General features: G+C 53.7%; 1 protein-coding gene across 3 annotated transcripts in view; it reads right to left on the minus strand.

Annotated features, from left to right (window-relative positions):
- Positions 1-9881: 9881 nt before the first annotated feature.
- Positions 9882-25120, minus strand: part of WHRN (whirlin) — an 84312-nt gene continuing 69073 nt past the window's right edge. For 2 of the 3 annotated variants that reach the window (XM_065879159.1, XM_065879158.1), the window contains exons 8-12: positions 14833-14904; positions 13072-13609; positions 10995-11176; positions 10353-10475; positions 9882-10064 (exon numbers count right to left, since the gene is read on the minus strand). In XM_065879159.1, the coding sequence (XP_065735231.1) occupies positions 9882-10064; positions 10353-10475; positions 10995-11176; positions 13072-13609; positions 14833-14904 (1098 nt within the window). The remainder of the gene's footprint in view (positions 10065-10352; positions 10476-10994; positions 11177-13071; positions 13610-14832; positions 14905-25120) is intronic. The other variant, XM_065879160.1, reaches the window with a different exon arrangement.

Below are 25120 nucleotides of genomic sequence, written 5' to 3' on the forward strand. Positions count from 1 at the left end.
GTTGGGAAGAGTGGTTGGGCTCTTTGAGGGCCTTGGCAGCTCTGACATTCTGTGACATTCTGTATCCCCATCCCACAACTTCTCTCTTCCTCTTTTTAGACTCTGACACCATGTGCTTTTTCACACGGCACATATAGCCATTATACAACATGTAGGATTATGTGAAGATCACAAAAAAGGAAAGGAAGCAATCCCTGCCTTAGCCACTCTTAACATCTTGGGACATGGCATGTGTTATCGGATTGGAGCCTCATAATCGGGCATTTAACAGATGAGAAAAGGCTCAGAGATGTTACACAATTTGCCCAAAGTCACACAGCACATTAGGGGCAGAGTTGGATCTGTACCCACAAGTAAAGCATTACCTTCGGAATGAATCCCTGATTGGGGGGTGGGGGGCTGAGTGCAGCCTCCTGAACCCTGAGGTCCCTCCCGGTCCTTGGTTCTTGGCTGTGGTCCCAAGACTGAGAAGACCCACAGCTGGGCATCCAACTCTGGCTTTGCTCACTGGCCCCTCCCCCACAATAGGCTCAGCTTGGAGTGGGGGGTGGGAGGAATACTGGCAAGGATCCAGGGGGCTGGTACAAGACCACCGCTGAGAGCAGGGGGTCTCTCTCTGCAGCCGAGCTGGAGTTTGGCTGACACTTGGCAAGGAAGATCAGAGCCAATACGGGACTGTAGGCTGGAATGGAGGAGGGACCGAGAAAGCAAAAATGTGAGGGTTTGGGGGCCGAGAGGCGTGGGTCCAAATCTGGTGGTTCTGACCTTAGATATGTTTCCTAACATATGTTCTATATCCTCATCTACAGACTGAGGGTAACACTGTCCTCAGGGACATGCTTGTAAAGTAATGGGATAGTGTTTACCAGTCTTAGCACACAGGAGGTGCTCAGAAAATCAGGGGTGCTGTTAGTCTCCTCCTGGCTCCCCTGATCAACCGGGGCCTCTTCCCGGCCACCATGCCCCCAACTCATCCTCCAATCCCTTCAGGACATGCTGCTGGATAAACCTTAGAGCATCATTCTGACCAAGCCTTTCCCTGCTTAAAGACCATCAAATTGGGCTGTTGTCACTTTCACGTTAAAGGCTAGACATTTTGGCCTGGAATTCAACAACCTGTTCCCAAGTCAGAGAGCTGCTGCTTTACACAACTCACACCACAGACTAGGAGCCTCATCTCATAAAAGTTTCCTTCCAAAATCCCACACTTCAGGGGAGCTGTAGTGGAGTGCAGGCCTTTTGGCCTGGCTCCCTTTGGTCTTCCTGTACCACCAGGAACCCTCCAACTTCTGGCTGCCATGCAGAGCAAGGCTCGTCTTCCATCACCCAACACCCTTCACATGCAGCTCTCTTATTAGAAAAAAGAAAGAGAGCAAGAAAGAGAGAGAGAGGGAGAGAAAGAAAGGAAGGAAGGAAGGTAGGAAGGGAGAAAGGAAGAAAAAGAAAAAGCTCTGAATGTGGCATTTACTAATTTCTATAATGTAAATACCCTTATTACGGTCAGTTTCAAGCTACCAACACGATATCCCTGAACACAGCCCTGGGAAGAGATGCACACAATCAGCTCTCACCAGATGACACACCCCTGCAAATCCCAAAGCAATAACCGACTAATCCCAGTGAAGAGCTGTGTGACCTCAGATGAATGACTTAACCTCTCTGAATCTCAAGCTTCTCATTTGTAAAATGAAAACAACAATAGCACCCATCTTATGGCAATGAGGTGAATATTAGGTGATCAACAACAATGTACTGAGTACCTACTATGTGTAGGGCTCTGTACTAGGCACGGGGAGGGTGACTGGGGACAAGATGGACAAGAGCTCCTGCCCTCCCAGACCTCACTCGATGCAGTAAAACCCCTGGCATAGTGGCTGGAATATAGCATTCCATAACCATTAGCTATTATTATCAACGGTATTATTGTTGTTATGCCTTCCTTTCTGTGGGCCTCAGTTTCCTCATCTCCAAACAGTTTCCTCCTCCAAATCTCCAAACTCTAAAATGTAGCTTAAAAACTTTCAATGATGCCACCTCACTTGAGCCTTAAAGTGGCGTTACCATTCCCATTTTACAGAGGGGAAAACTGAGGCCCTCAGAACTGAAGCCTGGCTGAGGACTCAATCCAAGTTCTTCTAACTCTCAGTCTCCAGATCTGTCCCACCTCCTGGACAGAGGAAACATAAAAAGGACCTGAAATTCAACTGGTGGCTCAGCAGGACGCTTAAAAAATAGTCTTTCTTCTCCATTTCATGGGGATAAATTGAAATGTCCTTCGTGTGCACCAGTTTCCAAAACACCCTCTCAGCATGACAGCCACAGTGCCGGGGCCATTCCCAGTCTCTCTGGAAACCCTGGCACTTCTGGCGGACTCTGCAGGCTGATGAGAGCTGATGAAACCCCCTTGCAAGAAACAACCCAAATCACATGTTTCAAATGCAAACCACTGGACTTTGGGTCTTTGCCTAAAGTCCTCACATGGGTACCTTCTCCCTCTTTCTGAAGAACTGAGACCGCCCTTGGGAATAAACCCAAATCATCCTCCAACGACCATGGGGTCCAACCCCTATTGGTAAGTAAGCCAGACTTAGGCCCCATCAAATGGATAGGTAGAAATTCTGTTTCTTGACAAGACAAAACCAACAGCCAAAAAATAAAACCCGCTAACTCCAAAGGAGGTGCCTCGAAATTTCTCTGTGGAAGTCCCTATACGTATCTAACCTCAGTCCTTCATGCTTCAGTTTCAGTCATTTCCTTTCCTTCTGTTCTAGAGGGCAGAAACAATGTCTCTTTTCACTGCAGCCAATCTCAGCTTCTCTTCTCAGCTCCAAAACAGCCCAGGTTTGTTATCAGCAATTTTCCTTTCCAACTTTTACTGAGAAGCAGAAGCTTTCCAAACGTAGGTAATAATCCGCTCCAACCTGTCATTTCTTTCAACAAAAGCCAGGGAAAGGAACAGGGAAGAGTCTTGTCCAAAGTCACGCAGCAAGAAGGCTCTGGCTCTGCCTGTGCCAGACCCATCACACAGGGGAGAGGCCAGCTCGGCGGCCGCCCCGCTGCGCGCCCCTGGTCAAGTCTCAGACCCTCTTTGGGCCTTAGTCTCCCCATCTTCGTACCAAGAAAGGCTGGCCTTATTCCTGCAGTTCGTTCCAGTTCCTACCACTGTCGGAGCTGCCCACCCTCATGCTGGCCCTTGCTCTACCTCCGTACCCCTGCCAAAAAGATGAAAAGAAACTTGCGTTAGGCGTCCGGGGAGGGCTCACGGCTCCGAGTTGTCAGGCTACGCAGGTTGTTGCCGGGTGAGCAAATATCACACAAATCCCACAACAGAGAAGTGCCACCTCCCCTGTAACCACAGCTACCCGGGCCACACCTCCAACCCAAACACAGCCCGAGGCCCAGCCAAGGACCACCTCCGGATTCCCTCGGGACCCCTCCCCTCCCGGTGACCAGCCCCAGCTGGAGAGAGAGAGAGAGAGAGAGAGAGAGAGAGACAGCCAACTCCCCCATTGCGCGGAGGTGGAAACTGAGGCCAGAGAGTAGAGACTGCGCAACCCATAGGCCGGCGGCGTTTGGACTCGGACCCTGATAGCCCGTCCAGGGCTCCCTCCTATTCCCGGGGCGGCAATCCGTCTCCTTCCCGTGCTCTGGGGTTTCCACGTGGGAGAGGCCGAAAGCTGCGCAGTCCCTGTGGATCGGAGCCCACCCATGCTGTCCACTCTCCCTCCCCATTCCGCCGACGGAGAAACTGAGACCCTGCGAGGGGCCAGGACCCGCCCCTGACCCACCGCGAACCCCTCCCCGCGTCTCACCTGCTGGCCGCCACGGCGCGCGGGTGGTTTCCCGGAGTTGAGCGGCAAACAAAGGCCTCCAATCCGGGCGCGGGGCGGGGCGGCGATATTTTGCATAATCCCGGAGGCCGGCCTGTGACGGCCAGGGCGAGGCCCTGGGAGGCGGGGCCTCTGGAAGCTCCACCAATCGCAGAAAGGCGACAGCCCACGTCCCGCCCCCAGGGGTTCGGACGTAGATCCAGGCTCCAGGACTGAAAATCTCAAATCTGGGAGATTGCGTGTCCTTCTGGAACGCGCCCAGTGGCAGACGGGAGGCCTGGAGTTACGACATTTGTGCAGGGTCGCACAGAGCCACAGTGAGGGAGAAACCATAAACTTTGATAGCCGAAACTACTGCTTCATAACAGTAGTAATAAACTTTTCTGGAGCACTTACATGTCAGGCACTGTTACTCTTACTATGCTCTATCCTCTCGTAAAAGGTAAGTGGGTGTTATCACTACCCGCCAAGTGTATTCTACTCAAAACCATCATTAGACAAGTGGGCAAACGCAGGCCTGGAGAGAGATGAGAACTTGCCCTAGGTCCTGCAGTGAGAACAGCACAGAAATAAACCATTGTTCAGTGAAAGCGCACCGTGAAGGGTGTAAGTGTAAGGCGTCAGACTGGCCTAGGCTCTCGCCCTAGTTCTGCCAGTGGCTGCCCCTGAACTTCAGGTAAATGGGATTCTTAACTCTGACCTCATAGGATTGCTGAGGGGAGTAAATAAACATGCATAGCACCAGGCCTATAAGAAATAAATCAATGACACTAATTTAAAGGGCTCCTGGACCAATCCTATTTCACAGAGGGGAGGGGGTGGAATAGGCCCAAAGACAGGAAGTGACTTGCCCAAGGTCTGGCATCCAGCTGTGTTGCAGCCCAGTTCTCTTTCCTCGTGGCAGAAAGCTCTTCCCAGTTCCCCAGGTTGCCACTGGGTCCCTACACACCCACACACTCTCCAGCGTTTATTGTTTGTAGATTTTAAAAAATAAATTTATTTATTTATTTGTTTTTATTTTTGGCTGTGTTGGGTCTTCGTAGCTGTGTGCAGGCTTTCTCTAGTTGCAGTGAGCGGGGGCTACTCTTCCTTACGGTGCACAGGCTTCTCATTGTCGTGGCTTCTCCGCTTGTTGCAGAGCACGGGCTCTAGGTGCGCGGGCTTCAGTAGTTGTGGCACGTGGGCTCAGTAGCTCTGCGGCATGTGGGATCTTCCCTGGCCAGGGCTTGAACCCGTGTCCTTTGCATTGGTAGGCAGGTTCTTAACCACTGTGCCACCAGGGAAGCCCTGTCTGTAGATTTTTGATGATGGCCATTCTGACCAGTGTGAGGTGATACCTCACTGTAGTTTTGTTTTGCATTTCTCTAATAATTAGTGATGCTGGGCATCTTTTCATGTGCCTCTTGGCCATCTGTATGTCCTCTTTGGTGAAATGTCTATTTAGGTCTTCCCCCCATTTTTTTTTTTTTTTTTTTTTTTTTTTTTGCAGTACGCAGGCCTCTCACTGCTGTGGCCTCTCCCATTGCGGAGCACAGGCTCCAGACGTGCAGGCTCAGCGGCCATGGCTCACGGGCCCAGCCGCTCCGCGGCATGTGGGATCTTCCCAGACCGGGGCACGAACCCGTGTCTCCTGAATCGGCAGGCGGACTCTCAACCACTGTGCCACCAGGGAAGCCCCCCCTCATTTTTTTTAATGGGTTGTTTTTTTGATATTGAGCTCCATGAGCTGTTTGTATATGTTGGAGATTAATCCTTTGTCCGTTGCTTCATTTGCAAGAAGGAACGAAATTGGGTCATTTGTAGAGATGTGGATGGACCTAGAGTCTGTCATACAGAGTGAAGTAAACCAGAAAGAGAAAAATAAATATCGTATATTAACACATATATGTGGAATCTAGAAAAATGGTACAGATGAACCTATTTGTAGGGCAGGAATAGAGACATAGACGTAGAGAACGGACATGTGGACTCGTGGTGGGGAAGGGGAGGGTGGGACGAATTGGGAGATTAGGTTTGACATAAATATGCTACCGTGTGTAAAATAGCTAGCTAGTGGGAACTTGCTGTATAGCCCAGGGAGCTCAGCTTGGTGCTCTGTGATGACCTAGACTGGGGGGAAGTGGGGGAAAGAGGTCCAAGAGCGGGGGATATATGTACACATATAGCTGATTCACTTCATTGTACAGCAGAAACTAACACAACATTGTAAAGCAATTTTACTCCAATTACAAAAAATGATACAAATGAACTTATTTACAAAACAGAAATAGACTCATAGACATTGAAAACAAATTTATGGTTACCAAAGAGGAAAGGGGGGGGAGGGATAAATTAGGAGTTTGGGAGTAACAGATACACACCACTATCTATAAAATAACAAGGACCTACTGTATAGCACAGGGAACTATATTCAATCTTGTAATAAAAAAGAATCTGAAAAAGAGTATATATATATATAAAATGTTTACATAACTGAAGCACTTTGCTGTACACCTGAAACTAACACAACATTGTAAATCAACTATACTTCAATTAAAAAAAAATAGATAAATAAATATGGTGATGAAAAAAAAATGATGAGAAATCTGAGGCTCAGAGAAGTTAAGTGACTTGCCCAAGATCACACAGCCAGGAAGTGGTGGATGTAGAATTTGAGTCCAAATGTCAGACTCTGAGGTATGGACTCTTTGAGGTGTGCCTTGTTCTCTGGCCTTGCGATCCTCACAGTGGTCTACTCCATCCCTCACCCTGCTTTCTTCCAAGCAGAGAGGGTGCCAAGTGATTTGAAGGCCAACTCAGCACTTGCTTGGGCAGGCCCTATTGCAAACCGAAAACTTGCCCTCTTCTGTCTTCTCCTCCATCTAGCTGCAGACCCTGAAACTGTCTAGTCATACCTTCCGCCTGCCCCCAGTTCCAGCATTATGAGTAAAGATGTTGTGGCCAGATGGACCTCTGGCCCCTCCCTCTCCCAATATCCAAGCTGCCTTAGGGCATTGTTTTAGGTCCCTTCAAAGGCAACAGGACAGGACACATGCTTATCTTGGGGCTTCACGTTGTGAACCTCAGGTAGCTGTGGGTCCAAATTTGTCCACTATCACTCATAAGGTATGCAGCTTGGGACAAGTAACTTGGCCTTTCTAAGCCCACTTGCAAAGGAATTTTTTTAAGCTTAAAGTTCTACTGGGAGGGGAACCCTCATACCCAATGGCCTACAGCCCCAGAGTCAGACCCAGGAATTTCAGAACCAACACTTCCAGAAACTCATTCTTGTCCTTTTTTCAGAGGACAAACTTGGAACGGTGGGCAGCAGCTGCCGGGAGCTCCCTGACCCCTGGGGTTGGATGGAGTGGGGAGATGGCTGGTATAAGATACCGGAAGTCACGAGTTCATAGGGCAGGCCAGTAACTGGCCTGAAATTCACACAGCAAGTCAGTGATAGACGAAAACCTCTTGATTCAGAACAGATGCACAAGGACTTGGGCCTGGAAAAGATGTGGTGTTTATAAGGTCAGATGGCTCCTTTGTTCACCAGCATCCCAAGTGCAATCGTCTCCCTGGGGCTGACTCCAAGCCTGGAGTCTGGGCCCACACACAGCATCCCAGCCTCCACCAGAAGCAAGCAGCAGTATCCCCATTGTATTTATTTCCTGTGGCTACTGTAACAGATTGCCACCAGTTCATGGTTTAAAACAACACTAATTTGTTCTTACAAAGAGAGGTCTGAAGCCCCAAATCGGTTTCACCTTGCTAAAGTCGAGGTGTTGGCAGGGCAGGTTCCATCCGCAGGCTCGGGGAGAATCCATTTCCTCGCCTTTTTCAGCTTCTTTATAAATGGCCACCTGTATTCCTGGGCTCATGGTCCCTTCCTCCATCTTTGAACTGCATCCCTCCAACCTCTGCTTCCATCATCACACCACCTTTTCCTCTGCTGTGCCAAATCTCCTTCTGCCTTCCTCTGATAAGGACCCTTGTGATTACATCGGGCCCACCCAGATAATCCAGGATAACCTCCCCGTCTAAATGCCTTAATCACATCTCCCTTTGCCATCTCGGTAACACTCACACGCAACAGGAATCTGGATATCTTTGGGAGCCATTACTCAGCCAACCACACCCATTTTCTACATTGGGAACTAGGGTTTAGAAAGGTGAAATCACCTGCCCGTGACCACACAGGAGTTGGAGTCTGATGCCAGGAGATCTGGGGCCCGACAAAGCCCTCTTGCAGCCAGATGAGGGTTATTCCCTGCAGGGGTACTAGGGCTGGAGAGGAGCATACAGAGTCCCATGGGAGGGGCTGGGGCTTTGGGGGATACTGGCTGCTTTAGAGGTCCAGCGGAATCCAGGGCTCTGGCCTCAGGTGGTCTCCTTAAGCTGGGGAGGGGACAGGAGCAGCTAAGAGCCAGATGTGGTACAAGTCTGGGGAATCGACTGCCCCCAACCCACTTCTGGCAGACCCCTGGACACAGGGCTGGACAAAGCAGGGCTTCTCAAAGTGTTCTTGCACCACAGAAAGACTGGGGTGAAGGAAATGGGCACTGGGGCTGGCAGCGGGGCTGTGTAGCAGACCATTTTTTGGCCCCCTCCCCTCCCCGCTCCCTCCATGGGTTTTTGCTTCTAACACCCACTGCCCTTGGCTCCTGGACCAGCTTGGTCTGCACAGATAGAGGGTGGGAAGTGATTGGGAATTCACTGCCTCACCCCTCTCCCCCCAGACCTTGTCCAAAGACTGACAACTTGAAAGCCCTGTCCCCTTGCCCTGAGTGGGGACAACTCTAGGCCAAGCTTACACTCCAGTGTCCCCCGTGGGATCAGGCTGCCACTGTCCTCCCAGGACTTTGCCTGTAATCACATCCTGCTTGGCTTCTTCACCTTCCCTTCTGATTCCCCCACTGCTATACTGGACTCTCCACCACACTTCCTTAATGAATGGCCTGCACACACATCACCATCTCAGAGTCGGTGTCTGGGACCCGCCCTAAGATGGGCCACCTCTCTGTGCTTTCAAACATTCACGCACATTGCGCATTCTGCCTCGTAACATAAATGTGCGCTTAAAATATTACTGTGTCCGTTTCAGGGGTACAGCGTTACAGTTTAACAACTATATATACCTGGCATTTTGAGCTAAAAATATCTGTAAATCACCTTCGAGGACGGTGTTCCAAAGATGTGGCTGTGGCTCCAGTGCCCCTGCGTACCTGCTGTGTGACCCAGATTGAGCCGGGGGGGGAGGGGGGCAGGGAAAATGTGATATTCTGGGTGCCTCCATCTGTCCTACCATCCCCTCTCCACGTCAAGCACTCAAAACGCCAGCCACACAGACAGGCCACATAGCACACTGGGTCCTAATCTTGTTCAGATCTCTTTATTGAAAAATTAAAGTCATAAGCTCTGTATATAAATACACTGACGACGCTGGTCACCTGCAAGGCCTCTGGGATAGGCTAGGGGTGTGGTGGGAAGCTGGGGTCCTGGGGTACCCAGGGGTGTGGGATGGAAATAAATAATAAATACTATGGAGAATGAGGAGCTAGGAGGAACGGGGTGTGAATGGGGGGTGCTCGATACTTATTTGTGGCACTGAAGGTCCTGCAAGATGCTGCCCTGGCTGGGGGCTGTGTCTATGGATTTTCACGTCACTTCACTCCAGACAAAAGCTCGGGCATCTGGGGATAGGCCCAGTCCTAGCTGGCCGGGGAGCAGCAGGGCCTCCACGCAACCCAGAGTTCCAGGCCCTGGGAGGCCTCAGGTGGAGACACAGGTGCTCTGCCCTTCCCCTTAGTTTCTTCCCTTCCTGAGGTCTCATGCTTATACTGAGTGCTTACTGTGTACTGGGCATTGCACCAGACCCCGACCTGACGTTCTGTTTGCCTTGCCCAGCTGTTTTTTCCCAGTTCTGGTCCAGTGGGCCAGGAAGGAGTGGAGGGATGTCTTCCTGCTACCCTGGCCATGTAGCCCCGGCCCCTGAAGGAGCTCAGTAGTGCCAGGAGGGAGGAAGGACCAGGGCCAGGGGCTGGGCAGCGGTGGGAGGCCCTCGGGCCTCGGCCCCTAGAGCATCACATTGAACTCGGTGACCAGAAAGTCGATGTAGTCACGCTCCTTGCTCTTGAAGGCCTCTGCGATGATGCGCGCGGCCTCGCGGTGCTCCTTGCCCCGAAGCGTCGCCCCGTTCACCTCCAGGATCACGTGGCCCACCTTGAGCTGCCCGCAGTTGTGGGCTGAGCCGCCTCGCTGCAGGAGTGAGACACAGGGCATGAGCACATGGGGTGCCTGAGGGCTAGGCCAGCCTGGCCTTGACCACCCACCAGGGTAGGCCTGCTACCGCCAACCAGGTAGCCACAATCTGGTGTCCGCTGCCCTGATTAGGACAACTGTGGCTCAGCGAGAGCAAAGGCAGTATGAGCCTGGGTCTGCCCTTGGGTGCTGGGGCATCTCTGGGCATGGCAAACCCCTGGGGATGCTGAGAGGGGGACCTTCAGGGGCAGGGAGACGCGGTCAGGCAGGTCTGTGGGGACGTACCTGAATCGTGACGATCCTAGGCAGGGGCTGGCGGGTGTTGGCGCCGCCCTCGATGGCGATGCCCAGGGTGGCTGCACTTTTCTTCACGCGGACCAGGGTGGAGGTGGGCTCCAGGAGTCCGGGCTGCAGGTGTGAGAAAGGAAACCAGTGACAGGCCTCCTGGGTGGACAGGCCTGGCCTGGGGGCTGGACCAGCTGTGACAGGCCTCTGGGTCAGCAGGGTGCAGACTCCAGCCCCGTGTCGGGAGCCTGCAGTGTGCTAGCACTAAGCACAGCACTCGGGGTTCTCAGCTCCCTAACTCTGAGGCTCGGGGGCTTAAGGGGCTGGCCCAAGGCTGCCTGGGCGTGACACCAGGACTTGAATGCAGCCTGACTGCCTCGCCACCACATCATGTCAGAACTGAGCTTGAAGATCCTTGAGACCCACCTTGAGCACTTGGCTTGTCTGTGTCAGTGGCCAAGGGAGGGCCTTCAGACTCTGAATACAGCGGTCTTTCCAGACACCCACATCCCCCCTCCAGTGACGAGGGACTCACTACCTCCCCTGTGGTTACTAGTCAAGTTGAACCCTGCTCAGGACGTCCTGTTCTTCACCTGGGGCCGGCCTCCCCCTCCCCCTCTGCACCCCCGGCTCCTCGCTCACCGGTTTGGCAGCCCCCTCGGTGGTCCTCTCGTTCCGAGGCGTCTCCTTGCTACTCCTACTCTTGGCGGACACCACCTGTCTGCCTCGGCCCGGGGCGCTGGCTTCTGCCTCGCCGGCGTCCACGCCACTGTCCTCACTCAGGGTCTGCCCGCTGTCCGAGAGCTGGGAGAGTGTGGAGGCTGCTGGGAGTGGGGACAGGAGGAGAGGTATGGTTTACAGCTGGGGCTGGTGAGGGCTTCCTGGAGGAGCTGAGCGGCAGGCTGGAAGGCTGGGGATTCTCTGGGCAGAGACTCCCTGCCACCCTCCCACCTACTGAGACCTGCCCTTCCAACTGGGCCTGGCCCCAAGGCCACCACTTCCAGGACGTCCGCTTTGACTGCCCCTGGCATAATGATTAAAACAGAGCTTAGGAGGCAAACCCAGCCCACAGATACGGGCTTTGTTTTGCTTTATTTTGTTTTGTTTCTTTTAACTCTCACAGTGTTGTCAATTTTTAATGAAGGGCCAACACATTCGAATTAGGAGATTTCACACAAAAATTAAATTCCAAGCTTCTCGGGAAAAAAAAGGAAGGTCTGCCATGCTCGGTCTGTGCCCCTGCTGACCCCATCTAGCCTGGGCTGAGTGATGGGCACACGCCCTCTGGTTTAACAGTCAAACCGAAGCCGCTTCACTATGTGTGTAACGGCTTGGCCCCTGAGATTGAGACACTCTGGAGTCTGACAGGTGGAGTTTGAATCGTCTCTGACCAGCTGTGCAATCCTGGGCGAGTTACACAGCCTCTCTGAGCCTCCATGTTCTTGTTCTAACCCAGGAGCAGCGATGCCTATCCCATGGGGTTATCATAAAGACTAATAGACACGATGTGTTGGGTGAAGCAGCCAAGAGGACAGGCTTATGCTAGATTGCCTGGCTCCACAATTACATTCTGTGTCTCAGTTTCTTCATCTGTAAAATGGGGATAATAACAGTCCAGCCTCACAGAGCTGTTGGGAGGATTAGATGAGTCACTAATATCGGCAGAGTCCCTAGAACAGTGTTTCTGGCACACAGAGAGTGCTGTACACCTGTTAGCTTTATTATCATGTGTGTCCGGCTCAGTGCCAGGTCTAGAGTGATCCATCTATGATAGCTCAGGTTTCTCTCACCGCATCCTGCCTGCTCTTCCCTTAGCTGCCTTCCGTCAGTGAGCTACTGAATGCAGGGACCCCGCATTCTGCATCCTAGTCTGCCCGCTGCTTGCATAGAGCAGGTGCTCAGTAAACGTCCCCTGACCTGGCTGGCCACCTTCCCTGGCCAAGGCTGCCCCGCGCATCACCTTCGCCACAAGATGGCAGCAGAATCCAACAAAACGTATCCAACTCACTACGAGGGAGGGGGTCCAGGGCCTGCGGAGGGCTCAGCCTTACCGAGTGGAAAGCCAGCTCTGCCATTCCTGCCACCTCCCCAGCTGGACAACCTCTGGAAGCTCAGGGCATGCGGCCTCGGGCTGGCCTCCCAGGTGTCTGGAAGGTCGAGCCCGCACTCTGACCCTGCAGCCCCAGGTCAGGAGACCTCCAGGGGTCCAGAGACTGCAATTTCAATGTCCACCTGTCCCCTAGCACCTGCTCTGTGCCTGGCACTGGGGGACAGAGATCACAGAAGCCACCCCTGCCCTGAACAGGCTCAGTCTTCTTGGGGAGACTTGTAGGTGAGTGCAGGATGACCAGGTCTGGGGCCCCTGGAGGAGGAGCCCGACCCTCGCAGCCACCTGGCAGGACTGTCACTGTTATCTCCAGTCCCCGATGGGGAAGCATGGCAGCCGGTCCACAGTCACACAGCCAGTAATGGCAGAGCGGGGACTCACATTCCCGCCTCTGCCTCCAAAGCCCCTCAGTGTGGGCTTGGGCTGGGGACCCTGTTCCCTGGCCCCCCGGACCCTGAGGGAGCTGGCCTGGGCTCGAAGCCCCCTCACTGGGTGAGCATCTGGTCCCACCTTGGCTGTGTTGATGGGCAGGTCAACGTAGGGGGGACAGGGAGCCCCTAAGATGACACAGCAGCACCCTGAGCCCAGCCCGCCAGGGTCTGCGGTACTCACTGCGTGTCTGGGGCAGCGCCCTCACTTCATTCACGTCGGGCTCGCTGTCTGGGCGGTGCACCTCCACCATGACAAAGTGCTGGTTCGTGCCCGTCTGGTCTGGGTGGCCGGAGGGGGAGGGTGGTGGAAGGCTGCCCCCCGCCAGCGTGGCCTCTGCAGGGGGGCTTTTCAGGTGCGGGGGTGACTGGACCCGCGGGAAGGGACCAATGGGGTGCTGGTTGACCAGGGCCAGATGGGCGTCCAGCGGCCTCTTGGAGCCGGGGTTGGCCGGGGAGATGGAGGCGTAGATGGGGGAGGAGGGCGAGTCCTGTGCTGAGGAGGCCTCTGGGGCGGGGGAGGTGCCCGCCGGCGGGCTGCGGTTCCGCGGAGCAGAGAAGACGATGCCCGCGTGGGAAGACGCGGAGGAAGGCGGCTGGAGGTCCTCTCTGCCTGGCTTCCTCGTCTGGGTGATCAGGTGGTCGTGGCTTTGGGGCAAAGGTGATGGGGGAGGCGGTGGCTTGTAGCTAGGCAGTCCCTTGGAGGTGGACTTGACATCATCCTGCCAAAAGACCCAACAGGAGTAGGAGTCAGAGCCCATCGTGCCTGTTAGCGGGGAGACCTGAGCGCCCCAGTGCACCAGGCCCTGGCTGCAATTCCGTCCCTGCTCTATCAGCTCTTGGCCACGCTGCTCTGAATAATGCAACACCCGAGTGGAAAACTTCTCCCTGCATCTCAGCAGCTGATAAGCATCGGGATCTTGGCGGGAGTCTCTGGGGATGGCATCATTACCTTTGGGAACTGAAGTTCTTGGCATTAGCCAGGGCTTGTCACAGGGCACGGGACTTAATTAGACGCAGGATGCAGAGATGGAAAACAAAAAAGGCCTTTCTTTGGCTTTTCTTTTTAAGGGATTATCATAGCTTCTGGAGACAGGAGGTGTGACAGGACTGACGGGAGAGAGTGGATAGAAGGTGGACAGACATGGGCTGGGGTGCTGTGTGGCCCTGGGCAAGACACAGCACCTCTCTGAGTGCACCTCTGGGCAACGGGGAAAACTGCACCTACCCAGCAGAGTCGTGGTGGGGGTGAGGAGCAGAGTGTGTAATGCATTAGCAAGGGGCCTGTGACCCGGCAGGTGCTTGGTGAGTGGCAGATCCTGTCATCACTGTGCCCCCCTCCCTATGCCAGCATCCAAAACTGGCACAGCTCTGATGGCCTTGTGGGCACTGTTCCAAATTCTTTACTTAGTTTAATTAATTTACTCCTTGCCACAAACTTATGGGGTAGTACACTATTATTACCCCCATTTTTACAGATGGGAAAACCGAGGCACAGAGAAGTTAAGAAACTTGCCCAAAGTCATACAGTCAGTGGCAGAGGGTGGGATTTTAGCCCAGGCAGTCTGGCTCCAAAGCCCAGGACATTCAAGAGTTATGTGGGTCAGATCACAAGGCAACACTACCCAGACTGCTGATGCGCGCGTGTGGGCATGAGGTCACGTTTAACTCCCTTTTCCAGTGCAATCACAGGGCCTCCTTGAGGAGCTCTCGCCACACACTTCATGCTTCAATACTTGCTATGACAACGTTCAGATAACACATCAAAAGTAACACCAAAGTCAAATAGCCTGACAGCCCTGCCTAAAACCCCCGGAACTAGCTGAGAGCTCACAGCTGAGGGCCTCTGTCTCCTCCCTGTGGCTCTCACCAGGGAGCCAGCCCCCAGGGTCTCAGGCACACCCGGGAGGGCAAAACACAATGAAAGGGCCAGAGAGGGTCTTACCAGGGAAACGTCTGAGAGGGTGTTCATATTGCCCTGGACAGCCTCCCCAGTCTCCTCCAGGTCCAGAGTGTTCTAGAACAGAAAAGAAAGCCATGTGAGCAAATACAAACTGAGAGGGGAAAAACCACTTTGCTCTCTAGGACACCAAACCTACATGCCCTGAGACACCTTTGTGCTGTGGTTTAAGTTCCTCCTGACCTGCCCCACTCCCTGGGAATTTACTTTACACATTAAAATTAATGTCGATTTCATTTGGAAATCAATTTCAAGGATGTCAATTTCTTGGAGACTTTCCAGGCCTCTCCTGAACTACGTGCGGAGGCTGTGGCACGGCTCTCGGAGGCTGTGGCACCGCTCTGGCCTCGACCGGGATTTCCTGTAGCTCAGCCTGTGCGCAACTCTCAACGCCTCCAAAACCCAAGGGTTCTCTCTCCACTGCTCCCGTCAGGATCCCAGGGAGGTGTGAAAGTGGCAAGATGCAGATGAGAGGCGATGGGGAAAGTCTCTCTCTCTTTTAATGGTTTTGTGCTGTGAGGAAAGGGGGAGAGGGTTAAGGTTTCAGTGGAGCTTATTTTGCAAAGATGCTCATCTCTTCCTTTCCTGCCTCACCGGAAGCCTAACGCTCCCTCAGGTGGCACTGAGCTGCCATCTCCAGCTACCCCGGGACGCCCAGCAGTGCTCCTCTCTAAGCTGGGCTCCTGAGGGATCAGCAGAGCCACTTCTCTCCACCTCACCGGGCCCAGGATGGCAAGGAGCCTCCACGACCATCACCCGGCTCAACTCTCAAGTTCAGCGACCGATACTGAGCAGTCTCAGTGCTCCAGACCGAGGGCCTGGGGACACAGAGGACGTGAGACACCGCCCCTGCCTTCAATAGCTTAGAGAGAGTGGGGTGGACACAAATAAGCAAGGAAAAGATTGCACAGGGTGAGGAGGGGTCATCCGGGAAGGCTTCCTGAAGGAGCGAGCACGGCTTAAAGCTGGGCAAAGGAAGGAATGATGGGTGTTTCAGAGGGAGGGGTGTGCATTAAGCAGGAAGGATAGAGGATGCTTGAGAATCTTTGGGTGTTTCCACATGAGTCAAGAGCTGCTTAGACCTAAGCCTGAGGGCAGTGGGTCACCATGGAGATGTGGTCAGGTTTGCCTCCTAAGAAGATCCCCTTTGCTTACTTCCTCTCCAGCCACGCTAGAGCCATGCAGGCATGTCAGGGCCTTTACATTTTATACTGGCTGTTCCTTCTGTCTGGAACATGCTTCCCCAGGACTACGCACAAGGCGTGATCTGTTTGCTCACCTCCTTCAAGACCTTACTCAAATATCACCTCCTCAAAAAGGTCCACGCTGACAACCCCACCTAAAATCACAACCCCCCCCCCCCCCCGCCCCCGCCCTGCTTTATTTTCCTCCTTTGCACTGATCACTATTCTTCACCCAGCAGCCAAGATGTAATCTTGAAAGGTAAATCAGACAGTGTCTCTCCCCAGCACATAATCCCTCCAGGGTCTTTCCATTTTACGCAGAGGAAATTCCAAACTCTGCCTTCACTGTGCCTGGTGACTGGGCCCTTTCTTGCTACTCTTCCAACAGGATGGGATGGTTCCTGCCTCAGGGCCTTTGCACTCACTGCTCTGCCTGCACTACACTCCTGGCTCACCCTCTCACTTTGTTTAGTTCTGACCTTAGTGAGGCCTTCCCTGACCAGCCCTGTTTTCAAACAGCGCCCCTCTCCAACGCCCCCATACCACCTCTGTCTAACCCTTGACCCTGCTTTGTTTTTCTGTATAAGATTTATCACCACCTGACCGGATACTATTGATTTGCTTATTGTTTGTCTCCCCCCCTAGGATAACTCCTCAAAGGCAGGACTTGTGACTACCTAGTCCCTACTCTATCCTCAGTGTTCAGGATAGTGGCTGCTTGGTAAATATTTACTAAGCAAATTAATCCACGAATGAATCAATGGGTGAATGAATTAATCAGTGACCCTGGCTGTCACAGGGAGGAGGCCCGAGCAGGCAAAGAATTGAGCAAGGTGGCTACGGTAGGTCACGGAGAGCAGTAACGGTGGCTTGAATGAGGGTGAAGGCAGCAGGTGGGTGGGAGGAGCCCCCTGACCCCATACCCCTAGGGCAGAGGCTACCAAGTCACTCCACACTGACCCCCATCTCAAATGAGCCTCCTGAAGCCTTGAACATTCTGGGTGGGCACAGGGCACGTGGTCAGCCATGGGAATCCACCAACCTACCAGATGCCCCGCCCACCCGGCCCTGAGCCTTTCTCACCCAGGGCTCCTCATCTGGTCCTGTGAAGCCTCTGGGGCAACGTCAGGCCAGGACCACTGCCTTGTTTTATCAACAAAGCTGAAGCTTACGTGCAAACCTCAGCTTCCTGACCTCTCCCGCTCTCTCCAGCACGGCCTCCCGCGCACCATCTCACGGGAAGACGCCCCGACAACTTTGGTGATGCAAGGACAGGGGGATCCTTGAGGAGGGGAGGCTGCTCTTTCGCACGCTGATTAGTGGTTCTGGCTTTTCGGAGGTCGCACCCAGCTCTGCTACTCACAGGTGAGTGACGCTGGGCAAACCACTGAACTGCTCTGTACCTCATCTTTAACGTGGGTAAACAGCAGTTCCTCCCTCATGGAGTTGATGCACTGACACCTGAAAGATGCTCGGAACAGAGCCTGGCACAGTGTAAGAGGGGAGGTTATCAGAAGCCAGGAATCTTGCAAATCTGCCCTAGGAACCAAATGGCTACACAATGTGCCCTGGCCCATGTCAGCACATCTGCCCTAGGAACCAAATGGCTACACAACGTGCCCTGGCCCATGTCAGCACCCCGATGGAAAGAAGCAGTAACCCTTTCATATACCGCCCCCTCCTCCAAAAGCGTAATGAGCCCAGTGCTCCCAGGAAACGGTCCAGCTGGGCGACACAGACCATCTAGGATGAAGGTGAATGGCGAGGCAGGTTACGTGCAGTGACTTCCCAAGACTCGGCAGTTACTGCCTTGGCCTCAGCAGGAGGCCCCAAGGGGGTCATGGACCTGGAAGGTGCCTACACCAAAGACAAGAGGGGCCTCCATCACCTCAAATGTAGCTAGCCACTGCCACCTGCCCCCCAAATTCACCTTGTAGGCAGCCTGGGGGCTTAGATGACAGTCCACGGTTGGACAGAAGCCATGGGATTCGGTCCTGTTCTGGCACATCAGGAGCTTTGAATATTCATTTAGTTGATCAACAAGCACTTATCAGGCAGCCTTGACTTATGAGGAAAGCTCATGGGGGTAAAAGGTGAGCAGGCCACTGTGTCCCCAACACCCAGCAGAGGGCCAGGCATGAAGGAGCTGCCCACAAACTCTCGTTCGGGATCACTGATGGGGCTGGTGTTGTAATAGGGCCCATGGGAGGGGGCAAGGAAGGGTCCCGATCCTGGCAACTCAAGCATGTTTTGCCGAGCGCTACAGGGAGGGCGTGACTTTCTCTTAGAGAGGACATCGGAGAACTCCAAACTGTGGAGGGCCTACTGCATGCCAGACCCCTGCTGGATGTTTTCCTTACATGATCTCATTGATTCTCCCAACGACCCTGCAAGGCAAGCACTCCGACTGTCCCCGCTCACGTCTTTTACACTTAAGCTCAGAGAAGGCAGTGACTTGTCCAAGGCCATAGGGCCATTCTACAGCAGATCAGTTTTCTAACCCACATCAGGGTGACCCCAAAGCCCGTCAAAGGGCCCCAGGAGGACCCTCTCTGAAACAAGAGAGAAAGCAGCCATCGCTGGCCCCTGGCCTCAGTCATTCCCTGCTGTTAGTGGCATCCTGGAGCCAAGATGGAAGGAGGGATGAAGAGGTGGGAGGGTGAGGGTGGATCAGGGACAGACATCCGGCCCTGGGAGGAAGGCCTGAAGTGGAGCAAACGGCAGACGGGCTGGAGCCCAGCCCTGCCAGACTCCATCTGCTGAATCCAGACGCTCAGGAGCCCCAAGTCCCCGAGCCATGTTCCCTGTGCATCTGAAATAGATGCAGACAGCAGGCTAAGAACGCGGGGGATGCGTCAGCAGAAACACTTCTGGAACAGCCTTCGAGGAGGATCAAGGTCGGAGCTCACGAAGGAGCCCGTGCGTCCTAGCCTCCTCCCCACTCCCCTCAGCCCCAGCTGCTTGGGCTGCCCTCCTCCCGCACCCACTGAGGCCAGAGACTAGCTAAGGGCGTAAACCTGGCGGCTCAATTAATCCTGCCGGGTGGGACCCTTCATCAATTCTACAGCTGAGGTGACTGAGGCTCAGAGAGGGGAGGCCACCTGCCCAAGGTCACACAGCAAGGACAGAGCAGGAAGCTGAACCCTATTCAAGGTCTGAGTCTGTTATCCAGACTACTTCCTATGAGAGCCAGGATGCCCTCAAGACCTGCTGCCCTTGCTCCCCCGTCTCCTTCCTCCTCAAATCTGTGGCGGTTCAGAAAATCCCCTTCCTTTCAAAGAGAACTCCTTTTCATCTGAGTTTGCCCAGTCAGGGCTCAGATACCCCAGGGACTGGTTTGAGGGAACTGTGGGGAGAAAAATGAAATAAAATCATAAGGGGCAATCACCTGTGCTTGCCTCTGCCAGGTGGACTCGTGATCCTGGACAGGGAGGCCGTAAGGCCGTGCGTGGCCTGGGTGCCACCTCAGCAAAATGAGGCCCTCCCCTCCCCTCTTTCTCTCCCCTCTCTCCCCTCCCCTCTCTCCAGCCCAGTTCCGGGGCTCCTCTGCCCCCACCCTCTCACTACAATGGGAGGGCTCTTACATAAAGGTGCTATTTTCAGCGCTTTGTTCTTCTTGCTTCTTGACTCTGAGGTCTGGACTATAGGCTCCCCCACCTCCACCCCAGAATGCACCAGGGGCCTGAGGCTGGGAGTGCCCTCCCCTTTCTGTCAGCGAGCAAACTGAGGCACAGAGTCCAAAAGGCTTCTGGAAGGTCGGCAGTGGAGGCTGCTGAGAGGAAGAGGACAGCGGGAGAGACAGAAACTAGAGAGGGAGGAGTGAGAATAAGAGGGAAAAAGAGAAGGGAGAAGGCTGGGGAGAAAAGACCAAGAAGAGGAGAGCAAGGGGAGAAAGAGGAAGGGAACTTGAGAGAACAGCGAGAGGTGGTAGCCTCTCCAGAGCTGGGGACGAGGAGCTTGTCGCAGCTGGTAGAGCCAGAAAGTCCTGGTGTTCCTGGGGGGCAGGGGGCTGCCCAGAGTGAAGGGGACAGGTCTGGGGGTCCAAAAGGATCAAGTGGCCAGACCCTGGGGTGATGGCCGTGCTGGTGGAGACAGATCATGCAGTCCCAGCCTCTCCGAGCCGGGGCTTGGGTGGAAGTCTGGAAGCTGGAGGGGAGGACAAAGGATAGGACGGCGAGAGAAACAATCCTCAACACAGAGGGCTGGAACCTGCACTCGCTGGCGAGGCTGAGGCCATGGGAACTGGCACTGGGCCTTTTAGCAGCTTGTCCACTCCTGCTACCATGTTTGGCCACCAAACCACAGAAGCAGAAAAGCCCCCGGGAAGATGGTGCACAAAGCCCTCCCGAGAGGCGGGTGTTACTGCCTTGTCCCAGCACAGCCCGTGCTTCCTTCTGCCTCCATGCATCTCCCTCCCAATGGTCTTAGGAAAAGGACGTCATTCAGTGGACAGAGAGGGTGACCCAGAATCTCCAGGTCAGGGACAGAAGAGCCCGTAGGACAGGCATTGGAAAGCAGGGCTCCAGGAAGGAGTCAGAAGGCGGTGAACCTGGCTGGGGGAAAACCCTGCATCTTTTATTTTCATTAACCTCTAACCGAAATGTAGCATCTCCTTCCCTTATGAACGGAGGCAACACAGCCCAACAGAATCAGCAGCGCCTGTGACACTGTCACGGATCTTTCGTAGCACGTGGCGGAGGCTGCAAAGTCCCATTTATGCTCATCACGGCCTGACAATTACAGCTGTTACCGACCTGCTGTCAGACCTTGTTACTGGGCATGATGATAAAGAAGCACACGTTTTACCATTTGTTTCCATATTTGAAAAAGGCATTTCATCATCTGATTTGTTTCCTTTGTAATCCTGTGTGTTTTAGTTTTAAACATTTAAAACTGTTATCCTGAGAACAGGTCCCAGGGCTTTGCCAGCTTGCCAGAAGAGTCCGCGGCACAGAAAAGGTGAAGCCCCCCCACCCCCCACCCTACAGTCCTACGTCAGTGTTTAGTCCAGCTCTCCTAGGTTATAGCCGGGCAAACCTGGGCTCTGAGGGGAGCAGGGGCTGGTCATGTTCCAGCAGGCTCTGACCTCCATGGACTTGGTTCTATTTGGTGGAAACAGCTTCCAGCACTCGCAAGTCCCCACACAGGGAGGAGGACGCTCCTCAAAGCACTGGGAGGAATGGTCCTTATTTCAGACACCGGCTGAGGCGAAGCTGCAGCCACCCTGAGGGTCGCTAGTGCCTCCGGTGAAACTATGGTTCTATGCTCTCGCACCACCCTCCGACCCACTTATCAAAGTGTGAATTATGGAGATGATTTGATTCGAGGCTGCCGTCCTCACTGCCCTTGCTAAGCTTCGTGAGGGTGGGCGCTGTTGTCCCTTGTTCCCGGCTACCAGTGCCCCGCTCAGAGCCTGCATGCGGGAGGTGCTGAGCGAATGCTTGCCACATAAACAAGGAGCGGCAGAATGACTGAGTAAATAGATGGGCTCCTTCCTGCTCCCCCGCTAGGGAAGAACTTGCCCAGAAGAGGACTCCTAAACTCACCCGGGTTGGACCAGAGGCAGATGCAGCAGGTGGGATGTGCACCTCTCATCATTTGCTCCCTGTTTCTGGAAAGAGCTGCCTTGACAGTCAGGGGTCTCTGCAGCTGTAGGTGTCTGACACAGGCCTGAGCGCCTCCGCCCTCTTTTGGCCCCGGATGAAGAAGAAGGCAAGGAGGCCGTGGGGAGGAGGCTGACACTGCCACGTGCTGACAGCCACGCCCTGCACCCCCTTCTCACCTTACTGCAGGGGAGACGGCAATGGCCTTTAGAGGCAGGGGAGCCACCTCCAGCACCCTTTAGCAAGCCTGGGGACCCCCTTTCCAGGTACATAAGAGGCCTAGAGTGCAAAACCTCTCAAATCCAGGAGGAAGAGGGCTGTGGGTAAGGCCAGGGCGAGTTCCACTGCCACCCCGACCTCAGTAGCATCTGCTCCATGGGTACAAGGCTGGCTTTGGCCTTTCAGCCCCTTTTCCTCTGCAGTGCCCTTTGCCAGCCTTTAGAGTATCAACAGAATGGGCTCCTATATAGTCCACACCTGTAAGTCCACCCCTACTCTCACTCAATCTCCACAACAACCTGTAGATAGGCGGCCTTATCAGCCCACTGTACAGATGCAGAAACTGAGGCTCCAAAAGCTTAAGTCGCCTGCCCAGGGTGACACGGCTACTGGTTGGGAGAGCCAACCCTGGTGTGTGGGATTCCAGAGCTTGTGCACTTAAGCCCCTCTGCCACAGGCCTGCTCACACTAGATGAGGAATTCAAGACATGTCGGGCAGGCCTTTCTTCTTTCACGCAGCTCTCCTGGCCGACACGTTTATGGGAGGGGAATGATACCGTTTGGAGGCAGCCAAAAATTCTCAGGGCTGACTCTCTATTAGACAAATGGAAAATACACACAATTTGTTGAAGGGGGAAGGCTGCATCTGATTTCCTTTGATCGATTGTGTCTGGTTTGAGGGAAAATGGCTGCAGAATGGGCCACGTTTAACCTGGGATTGATAACCATGCAGCACGATCTAGGGAATCTGGGTTAAATGGAAATGGGGCATCCGTCTGCGGCATGTGGGTCACAAGAGCCAGCCGCCTGCCCGCTTGCCCGTCTGAACGCCAGAGCAGAGGACATTTTCCTACGATGTGGGAGGTAACTGTCCAGGAGGCTGGAACGTTAGAAGATGATCCTGGGTGGCCAGGGAATGAGGTTTCATTTCGGTTTCTGCTTCACATTTCCTTGAACTCTGCTCTGTGCCAAGCCCTGGGCTGGCAGTGGGGACACAGACAGGAGAAAAATGAGGTCCCTGTCTGACCCCACCAGCTTCCCCTGTGTCCTGGGGAAGACATTCAGGCAGAGGTTAAAGCAACGTGGCGGACATGTTAATGGAGATGTGAAAAGCACGTGTGCTCCACGAGGGAAGGGATTTTGGCCATGAGCAAGAAATGTTTTTGGTTGTTGTCCATCCAGATTGTGGGGCATGTTTGTTACTCAGCATCCCTGCAGCAAAAGCTCACTAATACATGGTGGTGTTGCAGACCAGTGCCTGGCACTTAGCAGCAAATGAATTAATATTATTTTAAGCTCTCTCTCAGGAGGAATGATGCAGCCCTTGTTCAAATACACAGATAAGTGGTGGGAACACAGGGCTGCCGTTCCTTGCCGTGCCTCCCCTGGAATATTTTCCAGAATCTCCTGACAAGAGGACTCTCAGAGTTGGAGGAGACTTGGGGGTCTGCCTGCAGCGTACAGATGGGGAGACTGAGGCTGACGGTGAGTGAGGGGCTTTCCGGAGGGTGCACTGCGTGGTGGGGGCAGAGAGGAGGAAGGGTGTGGGCTCCTGACTCCCCGGATGGGCCTGGTGCCCTGCGTTCCTGCATAGAGGGGCTTCCAGGAGGAGGTTTCTGTCCTTGGCTCCGCATGCAGGCAGCATGGGGGGTCCCGTCTGAGACCTGCTGTGGGTGTGGAGGGAGGGTGTTCCCAGGAGACACTGAGGCCAGGGCCGACCAGGCAGCAGGAAGAGCTGGCGCCCGCAGAGCCCGTCATCACGTCTCTTAGCAGCTCAGGCTGCACGACCTCCCCAGGCCCTTCCTGGGAATGAACCTGTTCTTGGTTCAAACCCATCCCCATCTGTTCTCAACGATCAGCGGCATCCCGGTGAACTAAGTCAGATCATGGCAGCCCCTGCTCTAACCTGCCAACGGCTCCCATCTCACTCAGACGCGGTCAGAGTCCTCAGCACATAATCCACCACTGCCCTTCCCCTTGCTTACTGCTCCAGCCTCATGGCTTCTGGACTTTGCTCAGACACTCCAGACCTGCTCCCACCTTAGGGCCTTTACATTCGCTGTTCCCTCTGCTGGAAACACTCTTCCCCAGCTGTGGGCAGGACCATCTTCCTCACCTTTTTCAGATCTTACGCAGGCGTCACTTCCTGACCATGCCACCCCCTCCCCAAGTCCCCCTTCCTGTTTCATTTCTCTCCTTAGCACTTTTTACCACGTAACATGCCGTGCATTTCAGTTATTTATGTGGTTTAGTCTGTCATTCCTGCTCTACCCTAAATTCCATAATGGAAAGAATTTCTTTGTATTTCTTTCACCACTGTATTCCCAGCACCTAGAACTGGATATAGCACATAGCAATCACTCATTTGATATTTGGTAACAGAACAGAAGGAAGAGAAAGAGGGAGAGAGGAGATAGATAGGTAGATAGATAGATAGATAGATAGATAGATAGATAGATGATAGATAGATAGATAATGCCTAGCAAGCATCTGGTGAGCTGCTTCAGGGAAGAATCACAACCAGACTGCGGTGTTAACAGCACCAGCTCAGACGTAAGCAGGCCTGGGTTTGAATCCACATTCCACTGTTCACTAGCTGAGCAATCTTGAACAAGTCACTTCTCTCTAAGCCTCAGTTTTCTTCTCTGTAAAATGAGGATCATAGCAGTACTTGCCACACCTAGTCACTGGGCGGGTCAAAGAAGATACAGTTGGAAAGCATTATCATAGTGTCATGGAGATGCTTGACAAATGCCAGCCACTATTATAAAGGCCCAAATTATTAATATGGACCAGGCTCTATGCCGAGCACTAGGGATTTGATGGTAACTCCAGACACAGTTGTTGCCCTCAAGCAGCCCACAGTCAAGGCGGGTAACCAGCCAGTCTTGTACAAATTATTGGAATATAATGACACAAGAGCCATAACAGCAAGAAGCCCAAGGGGCTGAAGGAGCCAGAGGCTCAAAGTCACCCTCCTTGAGAGGATCAGGGAAGTCTGCTTGGAAGAGGTGGCATGTGAGCTAAGGGCTGAAGCACACACAGGAGCTAGCCAGGCCATGTGACGTGGGAAGGAGAACACTCCAGACAGACAGATTGTGTGGCATATGCGAAGGCCGAGAGGTCTCTCAACAGCTCCACGGCACAGAAATTATCATCCTCATTTTATAAAACTGAGCTCAGAGAGGTGAAACTACTTCTTGAGGTCACACAGCAAGGAAGTGGCAGAGCTGGGATTTGAACAGAGGGCATTCTCACTCCAGAGCC

This window comes from Phocoena phocoena, chromosome 6, assembly GCF_963924675.1.
Source record: "Phocoena phocoena chromosome 6, mPhoPho1.1, whole genome shotgun sequence".
NCBI lineage: Eukaryota > Metazoa > Chordata > Mammalia > Artiodactyla > Phocoenidae > Phocoena > Phocoena phocoena.